Source organism: Notamacropus eugenii, chromosome 1 (assembly GCF_028372415.1).
Source record: "Notamacropus eugenii isolate mMacEug1 chromosome 1, mMacEug1.pri_v2, whole genome shotgun sequence".
NCBI lineage: Eukaryota > Metazoa > Chordata > Mammalia > Diprotodontia > Macropodidae > Notamacropus > Notamacropus eugenii.
The window spans coordinates 643,511,153-643,526,862 of NC_092872.1; the positions used below are offsets into that span (position 1 = coordinate 643,511,153).

Below are 15,710 nucleotides of genomic sequence, written 5' to 3' on the forward strand. Positions count from 1 at the left end.
TAAAATTGTTATTTTTTTCAGTGCCACATATCAAAGTGTCTTCTATTATTATTATCATCCCTCTTATTCCGTAATTGCTAATTTAGGGGAGAAATTGTGAAGGAAGGTCTAGGATAAATTAGAGAGTCTTTTAGTAAAGTTGATCCAGGATGGCTCTTGTACTTAATTGTCATGATGGGTTTGAAGAGATTCCTTAACAGTGTCATATTAGATTTTGAAGAATTAAGCAAGCTGATATGGCACTGTTAACGAATCTCTTGATACATGTTGATGTTAACAGCAAGGTAGTATTCTTATCTCTCCACTTCCCTTTCTCATGATTATAATTTTCTGCTTCCCATGGTGGGGGAGATTGAACAAAAGTAATATTGCTTTGTAAAAGTAAAAAAAAAAATAAAGTTTTTTGTTGGATTTTTTCTAACACTTTTTTCTTTTCTTTTTTTTTCAAATTTGTATTTTCCCAGTTACATGTAAAAAAATGTTTTTAACTTTCCTTTCTAAAATTTTGAGTTCCAAATTCTCTCTCTTTCCCTTTACCTGTTCCCTTCTCTCTCATTGAGAAGGCAAACAGTTTGTTACAGGTTATATACGTGCTAACACTTTTACAAAGTGTTTTTAAAATGATTTTTTGGTGTTACTTACATGGTATCTAGTATTTCATAAAATTGGTATATTTGAAAAGAGGTATCAATGTATATCAGTGTGTAGTGTGCTTGATTTGTTAAAGTTTTGTTTCTTTAGTATTATTAATGAAATTCTGAATGATTTATAAATAGAATTCTGTGTTAATGATAGAAGTCTTAAGTTATATGGACTTGAAAATGACCAGAATGGTTCTATAATTTTGAATTAGGTAGCAGTGTTGCATCCTATTTTTAGACATGCTCCTGGCTGAAGAACGGTAAGATGTCCAAGGTGGAGTGTAGATATAGAGAGTCATAATGGCACACCGAATAGAGAGGTGACCTTGGAGTCTAGGAAGGTTACCTGGATTCTATCTTTGTCTAGGAAAGTCACTGAAGCTTTCAGTGCTTCTTGCAGGGCTGTTAGACTCTCTGTTGCAGAGCAGTTGCTGGTCTGCATTAGTGAAGCATTTTTTCTCTGGAAAGTTTTTTCCAGAAAGAAACTTTTTCTCTGTAGTTTCCCTATACAGGTTCAGTCCAAAAAATGGAAAAAGACATAAAATCAGTTTAGATTAAAGCCTTTTACATTTCTTTGCCCTCTTCTTATTTTTAATTTATTAGGTGACCCTCTCCTATAGAAAAACTTCAATGTATTTGTGAGAATAAAACTTAAGAGATGAAAATGATATTCTTTATAATATAGAAAATTTTCATTTTTTAAAAACTGGCTCTTGAGGAATTTTTATTCTTAAAATTTGGTTTCTTCAGATTCATTAACTTAATAAATTAAATGGAAATAACAGCTCAGTTTAGTCAGCTTGTATTCAGCAATTCCATTTTTTATTTGTCCTCACAGGCCCAGCAGTTCACAAACATCAGTACAGTAGCAACGCTGTTACAGACATTAATTTGGATAATGTTTGCAAGAAAGGAAACACTTTGTTGTGGGATTTAGTCCAAGATGAAGATGCAGTAAGTTAATTTATGGAACTAAATAACAGTATAAATAAATTGGGCCACTCACTATAGAAAGTGGAGTGAAATTCTCATTTTGAGAATTTCAAAAGTGAAGAAGATTGGATCCATTCTGCCACATCAGTTCTTTGATTTTTAGCAAATATCTTTGCACATAAAAATCATATTGTACCCCAGAGTCTGGACTTGAGAGGGGGAATGAAGGGAAACTTAGGTTGGACAAGACTGGCCTTTACTGCAATAAAAATCCTAAATTGCCAACATGATACTAGAGCATGGAAAGCACTATGGCAACGATCTTTTTCTTTTTTTCTTTTTTGATTCTACCAGAGTGAATAAAGGATTAATGTGAAGATTGATAATAATTTGTTTTATGTTATTATAGATTCATCTCTCAGAAGGGTTAATAAATGAGGCAGAGAAACTTCTTTGCTCCTTAGTTTGCTGGTTTACAGATCGACAGATCCGAATGAGATTCATTGAAGGCTGTCTAGAAAATTTAGCAAACAACAGGTAAACAGGAATTTAAAATATTTTGGCTAGAAAATATGTATAGAATATAATGTGTTATAGCCATTAGAAAACTGGTGTGAGAAGTGCTGCCTCTGACATATCCTGGCTGTGTGATACTTAATTTCTCAGTGTTCTGTCTCAGGCACAACTTGTGCTTCCCCTAAATCCCCTAAGTTTCAGAGAAGGCAGTGATATTCATTGGTAGAGCACATTCCTCACCCAAAGTTTTTCCTGTATCATTATAATCACAGATGTAGTTCCTATCCTTAGGCCAGCATTACCATTAGAATATTAGAATATATCCCATAATACAATATTATGTAGAAATTGAGTTTTTTTCTTTCAGAAATGAGGACGGTCTAGATCTGTGATTTCCTTCCTCCCATGTAAGGAACTCTCATTGTGGAAATGCCTTTCACTAATGAAGATCAGTAATTCATTGGGAATTAATCATCTTCAATACCTACAGAACTGAGAATTTAAGTGGCTTGTTTATGAGCAGATAGCTAGTATTTGTCAGAGGAAGGACTTTAACTTAGGTCTTTGTCACTTCAAGGTCACCATGCCTTGAGGCCTTATTATCATTTTCATTTTTGTTGTAATCATTCAACTGTCAACAACCCAAATTTAATTCCATTATTCTTTTCTTTTTCAGACTCCCTTCTTAGTTTTCTGTCAGTAAAGCAGGAAAAAGTGTTACTGTATTCTTTTTGATTCTAACATATTTATGGGAACACAGAATTGTGGTGCTTTTGTTTTTACTTTTGTTTTTAAAAACATCATTTGAACTTATCAAATGTAAGGCAGGCTAAATCAGAAATAAAAATTGGGTTGGAATATGTCTTAAATATTTGATAAACCCTGCATTCTATCACATGTATAGGGTTTTTTTTTTTGTCCAGACTAATAGTATAAAAGACATTCAAATAATCTCCTGTGGTTCTTGAAGCAGTAACTTGCCCTAGTGTTCACTTGTATTTAGATAACCAACCACAAGATTATTGCTTTTTCAGTTCACTTGCAATGATTTTTCACTTTCTGGTTTCCTTTGAAATATTCTGTTTTGAAGATTTTTTTCTGTAGTCATAGTAAAATTATGACAGTTGACTAAATGTTGATAGTTCAGTTAACTATAGTCATAAATTGGGGAAATTTAATTGACATCTGGCAAAAGCTGGCAGATATTTCTAATTAAGCAGTTTATTTGGCTACTTTGATATTTTTTTTAATGCTACTGTAAAAACTCTGGTGTATTTATGTTAAATAGTCTACGTCTTGCCCTTCCAGGTGCTAGTTAGTTTAAAAGGTAACTCCTGCAAGTTTCTTTTTATTCGTACCTAACTCACTCAATTTTAGAGCTTTTATGAAATCTTACTTTTGTCTTTGCCATTCAAGAACTTTTATAAAGCTGTAAAACTTGTCATTACTATTGAAAACTTGTATGTGCAGTGAAAAGTCCTCAACCCAAGATTTTCAGTTCAACTTTGTCTGAGGATTTTCGACATTTATCTAATTTTTTTAAGCTATCATTTTGTGGTGAGCAAATTATTTTCCACTTACTATTTCCTCACTTTTTAAAAACCTAAAAACTGCCTTTATTACTCTTTCGTTGTACAAATTGTTCATATTTTCAGTTTTCAAAGGTCTCTGTGATACATTAGATGACATTGATATTGTCTGTATACTTGAACATCCCAGTAGTATCTTTCCTGCTGTTAATTTTTTAGCATTTATAAGTCCTTTTGAAAGATGCAATTAAGCAAAAAAGTCTGTAATTTTTTTCCATATGCAGAGTTTTGTAATCCACTGCCAGGCTGTAATCTGTAAAACAGATGAACACAGCACACAGGAGGGCTGCCAGCACAAGTTCACTCTTGATTTGGTCAGACAGGAAGGACACTAAGAAGGGATTAATAATCTTACTTTATTCTAATCTAGTTTTCTCAGATGGTTGCTAGAAGAACCAGCTCCATAGCATTTCCTAATCACCCTTATTACAGGATCAGCAAGAAATGAGGGGCAGCTACTCCTGTGTCTCGATGGCACAACTCTTACTTCCTCTAAATCACCTCAAGCCTCAGTGGGGTCAGTTGCATCAAACACAGATTCCTTTCAAACCTTGATGGGGGCCAGTTGAGGCATGCACACCATTCTGTCTTATGCACTCAATCCTAAGGTTCCCCCCAAGCCTCAATGGGGGCCAGTTGAGGCACACACAGCATTTGTGCATTCAACCTTAAGGGTTCCCCATTCACTGATCACTGACCACCTGCTTTATAAGCCAACAGACAAAGAAGGCATATTGCCAGCAATAGCCTCACAAGTTTACATCATCTCATCCCTGTATCTCACTGCATAGCCTCAGTGGATGCTTATGTTATTTATCATTATATAATGCTGTACAAGTGTAGTAGAGATGTTTTGAACCGTAACTGGAAACCTGTATCTGGTACCTGGGAACAAGAGATTGTTATGGCTGTGGATCTTGGGAAACTGAACTCTTAAGAAATAATAACAAAAATTCACTTTATGCACACTAAAGTCCACCTTACACTGAAATCCACCTTATATACGCTAAAATTCACCTTACATGATCCAAAAATCTACTGAGGATTGTTTATAAACAAAACACATTGGAAACAGTGTTTAAGAAACATGTTATTCTAGATTCTAATAAATTTTCAATATGATTTTTTCTGTGATAAAAAGGTATCAAAAGCCATAAGAGATGCTTCATGTAACATAATTATCTTAATTATTTGTCTGCTTAAATCAGTTCAACTCCTCTTCTTCATAAGACCCAAGACCATTATATTGAAATTAAAATTTGAGGTGTTAATAGTATATTATGTTACTAATCAAGAGTATTTGAGACATAGTACAGCATATTTAATTTTGTAAAATGAATACGCAAGTTGACAGTATTGTTCTTCACCTAATTTTGTTCCCATGTTATTAGTATTTCTCAAGATGCAGTTATATCCTTTTAACTTAAAGATACTAGACTAAAATTTCATGAAATATAAATCTTGGGCTAATGTACTATGTATATCATCATTTGGGCTCTGAAAAATAATTATGGTTAGGAAGATTAATTAAAGTTGTTTCTTTATCTTTTTCAGATCTGTAGTAGTCTCACTTCGTCTTCTTCCAAAATTGTTTGGTACTTTTCAGCAATTTGGGAGCAGTTATGATACACATTGGATTACAATGTAAGTAAATACAGCATATTTATGTATTAATAAAATTTTAGTACTAGAGTGGACTTTTGAGATCCAGACAGTGCACAGAAGAAGAAATTGAGGTCCTGAAAACTTGTTTTCCCAACTTCATTTTCTTTTAGTGGTAGAACCAGGATTAGAGCTGAGATCTCCTGACCCTCAAGTCCAGTTCTTCAAATCTAATTGCTGAAATGAATGCTTTTCAGGTCTGCCTTAGTGACTTTCTTACCATTCTTCTCACCGGTTACTCTAGCTCCTATTTCTGTAATTTTGTACTGGCTACCTCCCTTACCTGGATTGCTCTCCCACCTCAGTTGCATTTCTTAGAATCTCTGACTTCCTTCAAGTCTCAACCATCTCCTTTCTTGGTTTCTCCTGTTTTCCACTAAGGGTAACTTCCATCCACTCTGTGGTATATGTACTTATTTGTATATATTCTTTTTCCTCCATTAGATTTTAAGCTTCTTGTGGGGAGTATTTTGTTTATGTTTTCCTCTTAATCATCAGTGCTTAGTATAGTGGGTGACATATAGTAAGGCCTTAATACATGCTTTTTGATTGATTTATGTTACTTTTATATAATGTAAAGTTTAAAAAGCACTTTACATACATTTCCATTAAAATGGTTGTAACAGTTATTATTAACATCATTTTAGGAATTGAAGTTCATGGAGTTTAAGTGACTCAGTAACTCTTAGTGTTAGAAATGGTATTTGAATCCAGGTCTTTCTGAGTCAGAGTTTATCACGCTTGTCTATTTCTCATTTCTATACTTGTTAGAATAAAATAGTTGTGAATCCATCAGGTTTTGATTACCATTAGGGAAGAATTTCTATTCCCTATCATTTAAAGGGTTTTTGCTAGTCTGAAAGTCATTCTAACTTTGCTTGTATCCTCTTTTCTGACATCGCCACCCCTTGGTGCAGACCTGGCTCTCCTCCATTCAGCTGTCAAAAGTGATCTGCTGAAATCACAGATCTGACCATGAATCTCCTACTTATTAAACACCAGTAGCTCTTTATCATCTCTAGGATAAATATCAAATTCTGTTTGGCATTGAAAAAATCCTTCATCACATTCTCTGTTTCCTTTTTCAGTAGAGGATACAGTAAAGTAGGGAAAAATTTGTGCCAGGCAGACCATTCAGCAGGCTACTGCAGTAGTCCATAAAAGGAGGTGATGAGAGTCTGCACTGGAGTGTTGGTAATGTTGGAAGAGATAACAGGGTGTATTGGAGAGATATTTTTTAAAACACTTGGCTGTTTTAGCACACCTGAAAGCTCATAAAGCAGTACTCTTTAAATACAAGGACTTCTGTTATATTCCATGACTCAATGTAGTTTCTCTATTTTTTAATCTTGAAAACAGTAGAATGACTGATTGGATTAGGATTTTAATGTCTAAATCTATACATATGCCTAATTGGTAACAAAAATTTGTTGAATAATTGTGATACAACTACACACAACCCGTGTGAGTCTAGAAAGTATTTAAATTGGTAGTCTTAGCTAGATTTCATCAGTTTATTATTAAATAATCTGGTACTCAATGCTTAATTGGCATGCACCATTACCTTAACATTATAATGATCATTTTCAGTAGCTCCAGCAAATCACAATTAATCAGTTTTTTTATTATCTCCGTGCTAGAATTAACAGTGCTCAATAATAATGACTGGCACACAATAATAGCTTGTTAATTTATCTATTATATGAGTATTAAGATATTGAAAACTAAGAATACTATTTTGAGTTTGGGGGATTTATGTCAATGGAAAATAAAATATTTCTCCACGAAAAATAAATCTTAATTAAATTGAACAAAATTTTATTAAATATAGACTATATTCAAGGCAGTCTAACTTGAGATGTATTAGAGATTACAAAGACAAAAACAAAACGTCTCTACACACTAGGAGCTTACAGTCTTCTAAACAGAGATAAGATATGTACATAAGAAAAATAGGGATCGGGGCGGGGGGAGGTATGGAAGGAAAGGAACAGAGGAAGTAGTAACAACTAGGTTCTTCATGAAAGGCTTCATGGAGTGGTAAGATTTGAGGGGAAAATTACGATTCTGGCCTAGGAATGAATTACATGAAGGAGTAGAAACAAAGAATGTCAAATTCTTAAAACATTTGACTAACACATAAGGTTTTGAAGTGTAGTTGCATTAAACGAAGGCTAGAAATTAAGTGGGAGCCAGTTTGTGGATGGCCTTAAATGCCAACCTCACAAATTTGCGTTTTGTCTTAGAAATATCATTAAAATTTTTTGAGTGTAGAATTTGCATAATCAAACCTATGCCTTACCAAGATTATTTTGGCATCTGCCTGAGAGATGGGTGAGAGAACGGAGAGATTGAAGTCAGAGAGATCAGTTAGGAGGCTATGAAAGTAGTCCAGACAAGGTGGTAAGGTGGGGGTGAGAAGGAATAGGGAATGGAGAGAAGGGCACAGATAGAAGAGAGGAGATGTAAGAGGAGAGAGTATGTGGAAGTAGAACTGATGACACATGACATTTGATTGAACATAAGGATAGAAGAGTGTGGGATGACTCTTAGGTTATAGTCTGGGTGAATCATATGATGTTGGTACTCCTAACACAAAGAGGTAAATCAGGAGTTGATTTAGGGTGAAATATGATGAGTTCCATTTTGGACATGATGAGTTAAAGATGTCTAAAGAGCATTATGTAAAAGCTAAGTTGAAGTCAATGGATAGTATATAACTGCTATCCTGAATAAGATAAAACTGGATATATTTTTAGTGAGCCTGTAGAAATGATAGTTAAATTCACATAGAACTAACAAGATCACTGAGAAGAAATATGGTCTTAGGATTATAGTCTTGGGAAATACATATTCTAGTGCATGTAAGATATTGATAATAATCCAAAAAAGGATATTGAGACAGATTAAGTGTATGAGCGGGAGGAGAATCAGAAGAGAACAGTATCACAGAAGTCAAGGGCAGATATGATATCAAAGAGGAAGATGCGGTTAATAGTATGAAAAGCTAAAGAGAAATCAGGCAGTGTGAGTACTGAGAAACAATTAATTTATCCATTAGTAGAAGCAATGTCATAGGGTTGAAAGCAATATTTAAAGTACTTGAGAAGTGACGTAGTACCAAGTGGAAATAATGAATGTAGAAAATTGCTTATAGTCTTTTGCCAGAAAAACATAGGATTATAGGCAAAGTCAGCTGAAGATTTATAATGAATAAGCTTCTGGAGAAAAATGCTGGTCTTCTTTAGTAATAGCACAAGGGCCACCTTTTCCTCAGATAGGAGTAAAGGAGAAGTAGGTGATAGATAAAGCAATTTTGAAATGTGAAGTAGAAGAGGGGAAAGAGGTCTTCGAAGACTAACAGAATATTTAAATTCTTGATAGTTTACATAGTAGAGATTGTATTTAAAAGTTTTTAATGCATTTAATATGTTTGTTACCACACAAAAGTAAAATTATCCTTTCCTTTTTTTTTTTTTTTGTAATTGGGCTAGGTGGGCAGAAAAAGAATTAAACATGATGAAGCTTTTCTTTGATAATTTGGTACACTACATTCAAGCTGTAAGAGAAGGGAGACATAAACATGCCCTGTAAGTATATATAGCATTGTACTTATTTATATGAGCTTAGAAACATGTAAATCAAAACAAAATAAATCCTTTCCTCTCTTTCAGTAAACATATTGACAATGCACTTTTCCAGTCTTCTTTACTTTTTTTTTTGTTGCTACTTTGTGATATTTTAAAGTGTTTCTTCTTGCATTACTTAAAATTTTGCTATGACTTCCAGTTTGTTTTTTAAGAGTAATTGGTAGTATTAATGTCTTATTGCAGAATTCATTATATCCATTGTTGTATCCATTAAGCCTTGACTTGTTATATACAGTCTTTGAGGTTATATAGTTCAACTCATTTTATACATGAAGAAACTAAGTCTCAGGGAGGATATTAAGAGATCATCTCAATACACTCCATTTATAGTTGAGGAAATGGAGGCACAAAATAACATACTAAGGTTCCACAGCTTGGAAATCTAGTTTTTTCAAAATAAGTAATTCTGTTTTAAAAATCATTTGGAAATATTCTTTCATTATATCTCCAGTCCTCCAACTAAAATAGATGTGACTTAAGGGAAAATAGCTAGTTTGCACAGTGGACAGAATGCTGGACCTCAGCTGGGGAATATACAGCCTCAGACACTTATTAGCTGTGTGACCTAGAGCAAGTAACTTCACCTTGTTGGCTTTAGTTTCCTCAGGTCAAAAGAGGGTGAAGTTATAACAGTATCACCTACCTCCCTGGGTTGTTATGAGGATCAGATAGCATAAAATTTATAAAGCACTTTAAGACAGTGTCTGGTTCATTGGAAGAGCTATATAATTGTTATTATTATATAAATTTCTTACCTAGATTTTGAAATGGTTTAAGAATTGATGAAAAAAGACTTAGTATGGCTACATTTTTATTATTTTATGTTTTTTTAATTAAAAAAGGATTCGGTTTTTCCTTTAATCTCTGTACACATAATGAAAAGAAAAAGATATTAAATCATTCCATTAATTTGTCCAACTATTCTAGAAAGCAGTTTGAAATCATGCACAGAAAGTTGGTAAACAGTGAAGCCTTTTGACCTAGTTCTAAAGAACACTGCTAGGCACATTTAAAATTTTTCATAGCCAGGTTTAGCAAATCAAGGGGAACCTTGAAAATGTCATCTAGCCATGATTATATCAGAGCTAATTTGACAATATATTTGATTTTTGCTATTTTAAAGGACTCTAGGAATGGAAGATTCCATGGGCTCACTGGTTAATGTATTTAACTAGTTTTTTAAAATTTTAAATGATATTAATGTTTTAAAAATTATTTAATTTAAAAACTAAGAATTTCTAGCCTTTAATTCTATTTAGTGTGAAATAAAGTATAAAGTAATTAACATTGGTGTAGAAAATAGCAGTATCAATTTGAGTTCATAAGTTAAATAGGTGGTGCTCAAAAGGACTTGAAAGGCCATCTCCTATGTTTCCTGAGGTGTAGCATGCTCAGGGAAGATAAATGCCTCTAGTGTGAGGGCTACCTAGCCCATTTCAGGGCTGCTTTCCACCTTTGGTGTCCACCTGATTCATCCAACTCTCTCACCTGTGGCTCCAAGAAGCAGTAGCATGCTCAGTAGCCATACCCCAAATAAGCCACTTTGGCAGATAGCCTAAACCCAGCTTGAGGTTTGGTCAAGGGACCATAGGGATCTCAAATCCATCAGTGAGTTAAGGGGCTTCTGCCCCATGCATGTGAAGACTTCCCCTGGCAGAATGGGCAGATGAAAACAGTTTGTTCCAATGGCCATGAAGGCAGCTAAAGCCGGTGCTGTGGAATGCTTAGAACTTGTTTAGACGTTGAAAGTGCCAAGAACATCCACTGCATCTGAAGCCATTTCCAGTTGTCTTGACTTTTGTCTTGCCGCTGAACTTTGTTGACTGAGGAAGAGAAAATGAGACCAATGGCTTTGTGTAATTCTGCCTCACTTAAATTCAACTTAGGTGTGAGTCAAGACATTGTTCATACTGTTTTACCATTTTTACTTACCTCAAAGTCCTATGGCAACAGGCAAGTGACAACTTGTAGTCACAACCCTGCATACAGGTGGCTCAGGCCACTGGACTGAAGTAGTGTGGCATTCAGCAGCCCCTGGGCGTTTAAGCAGCCTTTTAAAGACTGCACTGATCACCTCCTGACATGAGGAGAGGGCTAGAAAGGGCACTTTAAAAACTGATTGCTTCACCCAACCCTTGGCTTGTTTGCCATGGCAGGTGTGGATCCTATCCTGAGGTCAAAACACAAATAAATTGGAGAAAATCTTTTTGAGGATGATTCCACTCACCTTCAGTACATGACATGTGTGTGTGCTTATGGAAAATATGAAATCTCTTTGACTTGAAAGACAAAAAACTCGTATTGTAAGAGAAGTCAGCAAGCAACACATCCAAATAACAGCCCTGAGTGAAACAAAGCTGGCAAATGAAGGTTGGCTTTCTGAAGTATGAGCTGGATACTCGTTTTTCTGGAGTGGCCCCAGTGATAGGCTTTGCAATCACACCTAATCTAGTCAACAACCTTATATGCCTACCAAAAAGAATAAACGACAGACTCTTGATAATGTGATTGCCACTTGCAGGAAGTTACCATGCAACCATCATTATTTTGTATGCACCCACCGTGAGAAAAGGTCAAAGAAAAATTTTATGAAGACATGCAGACTCTCATCATCAGTGGGCAGAAAGTGGACAAGTTTATTATTCTGGGTGACTTAATTTTCAACAGATCAGAGTACTTCTCCAAGTGTGAACAGTTTATTGCTAACTTGGAGGGAATGCTGAGGCAACACAGAGTTGGCCATAGTGGAGCAGAAAAGGAGTGGGCAGGTTTCAGAGATTTGGTGCACAGCACTGCATTTACTCATCGTGCCAGAACGCTTACAAACATCAAGATTGGTTTGAGGAAAATAATGGGGAAATTCAGATGGTGCCAAATAAAATAATGGGAACTCCACAGGACATAACAGCAGGGTAGTTCATCTTTAAGAAGGCAGTATTTAATGTCCATCAAAAGTAAAGTGCAAGCATAGTTTAGAGATAGATGCAGGATTCTTGGCTCAGTGTTTGAAGGCAGATGAAATTCAGTTTTACAGTGATAATAACAATCTAAAACACTTTTATGATGCGTTTGAAGGCTTCAAATACTCATGGTGATGGTGCCAAATCAGTTAGATAAGGATATGATCCTAGAGAGATGGGCTGAATACTTCCAAAGTGTTTTCAACAGATCATCACCTATCAATCCTGAAGTCATTGAGTATATGCCTCAGGTTCAAGTCAGTCCTTCTCTAGCTGAACTTCCAACTGAAGAAGAGAAAGTGAATGCCATTTGGCTTCTCTTGTGTGGCAAAGTGCTTAGTATTGATTCTATTCCAGTTGAGATTTACAAGACAAGGGTCAGGGTATATGGTTTATTCATAAGTTGATGGAAATTTTTCAGGTTATATGGCAAGAGGAGGTAATCCCCTAGGAGTTCAAGGATGTTTTCATTATCCATCTCTGTAAAGGAAAAGAAAATAGGTTGTCCTGTGACAATCACAGGGGTAGATGGGGGAAGGGAGGCAGGGAGGCAGGTCTCTCTTAGTCATTGCCAGCGTCCTCCTTAATAGGGTGATCCTTCACCTACTTGAGAGACAGTGTGGTTTTAGAAAGGGTCAAGGAATAGTCCGTGTGGTGTCTAACACCACTGTTAGACTTATTTAAATTTTTTTTGTAGCTAGATTCAGCAAAGCAAGTATAATCTTGTGCAGCTCATCTGACTTTCTAACATGGAAAGCATTAATTAAATAATTTTAAAATGAAAGCATTCTAAGCTTTAATAATTTTATTTATACTTGGTGTGAAATAAAATGCTTTACATTGGTTTAGAAAAAAAGCAGTATTAGTTTGTAGTTCATAGACTTAAAAATTTCTCATAGAAAAGGACCTGAGAGGTCATCCAATAGATACCCTCCCTTATTTAACAGATAAGGGAACTGAGGATTATGAAAGTTTAGTGACTTGCCCATGGTCACACAGTTGTAAGCATCAGAGGCTGGAGTTGAAACCATGTCTTCTGAATTCTAGAAACTGTCCTTTTCACTGTACTACATTGTTTCATTGAATATACAAATCAAGTGATTAGCTTTTATTTTCATCAGTATAGATCCTCTGTTCTGAGAAATATTATAATCATTATAAACATTTTAAGGCATACAAAGTTATATTCCATTTTTACACTTAAGACTTTCATCTCATAATGACACTTCATCTCTACTTTCCTTCAGTTCTTATGTAATTTGAAATACTTGATTTTTCTTGTATGAATTTGGAGATCATCTTAACAAAATTGAAATAAAAATTATAAACTAAATTTTTTGTTAATGTTTAATGCTTACCTTTAATATCTTAAAACAATTGTATATATTCTATTTTTCTCAGTTTATTTTCCATATATGAAGTTTAATTGGATGAGATAAGCATTTTTAAAACTATTATTTCCTAAAAAGTTTGAAATAAAGGATTTAAAAATTATTTTAATGATTTTTTTAAAATATAGGTACAGTCACAGCGCAGAGGTTCAAGTTCGACTTCAGTTCTTGACATGTGTTTTTTCCACTCTTGGATCACCAGATCATTTTAGTAAGTCTTTAGAAGATGCTTTAATTCATATTTGATCTCTTAATCTTACAGTAGAATTTTTTTTTGTCTTTTACATTTTCTTTTCAAAACTTGAAATCTTAGCATGTTATTGGGGCTTGGAAAAATTTAAATTTTGTTGTTTTTTGAAAAACAGATTTTTTTTCTTTTTTTAAAGTATGAATTTTTCCTCTCTCTCTCTCTCCCTCTTCTTCCCCCTTCTCTGCCTGATGAAAAGACAAGAAAAACAAAAGCTGTTACAAATATGTATAGTCATGGAAAACAAATTTTCCCATTAACCATGTTTTTGTTTTTTTTTTAAAAAGAAGATGACAAAATATGCTTCAGTCTCTACTCTGAATTGATCAGTTCTCTATCTGGAGATGTAGAGCATGTTTCTTTATGAGTCGTGATCAGACTTACTAAGTCTTTCACAGTTGATTATCTTTACAATATAGCTGGTACTGAGTAGATTGTTCTTCTGTTTCTGCTTGTTTCAGTTTTCATCTGTTTGTATAGGTGTTAGCAAATTTTTCTGAAATAATTTCTTATAGCATAACAGTATTCTTTTACAATCAAATGCCACATCTTGTTCAGCCTTGATAAGGGCAGTCTGTCAGTTTCCAATTCTTTGTCACTCCTAAAAGAGCTATCATAGTTTTATTCATAAGGGTATTTTTCTTCTTACCTTTGATCTCTTTGGAGTATAGCCCTGGTAGCAGAATTGCTAAATCAAAAAATATGTACCGTTTAATAGCTTTTTGGGCATAATTTCAAATTGCTTTCCAAAATGGTTGAACTAATTCACATAGTTCACAGTTCCACCAACAGTGCATTAGTTTAACCATTTTATGCCATTCTTTCTAGCACTTATCGTTTTCCTTTTCTGTCATCTTAGTTAATCTGTGTGAAATGATACCTCTGATTTTAATTTATATTTCTGTAATTTTTCGAGCATTTTTTCTTGTGGTTAATTGATAGCTTTGATTTCTTTTTATGAAAACTGCCTTTAGACATTTATCATTTTGGCCATATAATTGTAAAGTATGTTGTTCGAGGGCTGGGGTACTCTTGAATTTGCCTGGAGACTAAGTGGCTGTGCCACTTACTGGAGCCATTAAGTTCTTGGAATTAACCTTCCATTATTAGAGCACTGTGGGTAATTGTGCTATAAGTGAAAAGAATCAGTATTTGAGACCTCTGATCTTATGCTGTGTTCATTTTTAAAAACTAAGTCTTATTTAAACCTTTTGCTTTCAAATCATACTTACTATCAGATACAGTATCCCCTGCATTGAACTCTATTGTAATAATAAATCCAATCAAGCAGAATTATAGTCACATTTTAATTATAAACCTCATTTATAAAGCCCTTTGCAATTTACATAGTGTTTTTCTCAAAACACTCCTTTTAGATTAGTTCGAAATGATCTTTAACCACATTGTTTACAGGAGATAGCAGAATTAGAGAAATAAGATGACTTGCCCAAGGTCTCAGAGCTAGTACAGTTAGGTATGTTTGGGTAGACATCATGACCACTTACCTATTCATATGACATTATAAATATCATCTGTGAGGTTCTTAGGCTTGATGCATTCTTGTCAAACTGTAACGTTTAGAGAACCTCCCTATCACAGGTTCTTAACCTGAGTCCATTAGCTTGTTTCAAAAATATTTTTATAACTATTTCAATATTATTGTTTTCCTTTGTGATCTTTTTTTTTTTTATATTGTACATTTTTTCTGAGAAAGAGTCCCTAGAGTATACGGGGGCATAGCAGGGAAGAGAGTAGAGCATGATTTGGTAAAAGATTTTAAAACTCTGGTCTTTGTGAAATACTCAGCTTTTGGACTTTCTGGTGAACATCTTCCAAAATGGTACCATATACATCTTTTTTTGCTGGACATCAGTATTCTCAGAGGAAAACCAAACCAAATTATCTCGTGTCATTCATGGATTTTTGTATGATTTTGACTTAAGCCTGGAAAATGCTTTGATGGGCTAGGGTATTTAAGGTGGTGTTTTGCTCACTTAAATCAGATTCATTTTTGTAGTCAACAAAGAGCAGAATGGGTTCTTGTATTCTTTCAGTCAATTTTGCAACTATGCATATGTGATCTGTTATAGGAAATTGATGACAGAAACTTGCTTGATTCCT

General features: G+C 34.3%; 1 protein-coding gene across 7 annotated transcripts in view; it reads left to right on the plus strand.

Annotated features, from left to right (window-relative positions):
• USP34 (ubiquitin specific peptidase 34) overlaps nucleotides 1-15,710 on the plus strand; it is a 312,662-nt gene that overhangs the window by 147,090 nt on the left and 149,862 nt on the right. For all 7 annotated transcript variants that reach the window (XM_072635468.1, XM_072635471.1, XM_072635470.1 and 4 more), the window contains 5 exons: nucleotides 1,480-1,595; nucleotides 1,984-2,111; nucleotides 5,234-5,323; nucleotides 8,836-8,931; nucleotides 13,471-13,553. In XM_072635468.1, coding sequence (XP_072491569.1) covers nucleotides 1,480-1,595; nucleotides 1,984-2,111; nucleotides 5,234-5,323; nucleotides 8,836-8,931; nucleotides 13,471-13,553 — 513 coding nt within the window. The remainder of the gene's footprint in view (nucleotides 1-1,479; nucleotides 1,596-1,983; nucleotides 2,112-5,233; nucleotides 5,324-8,835; nucleotides 8,932-13,470; nucleotides 13,554-15,710) is intronic.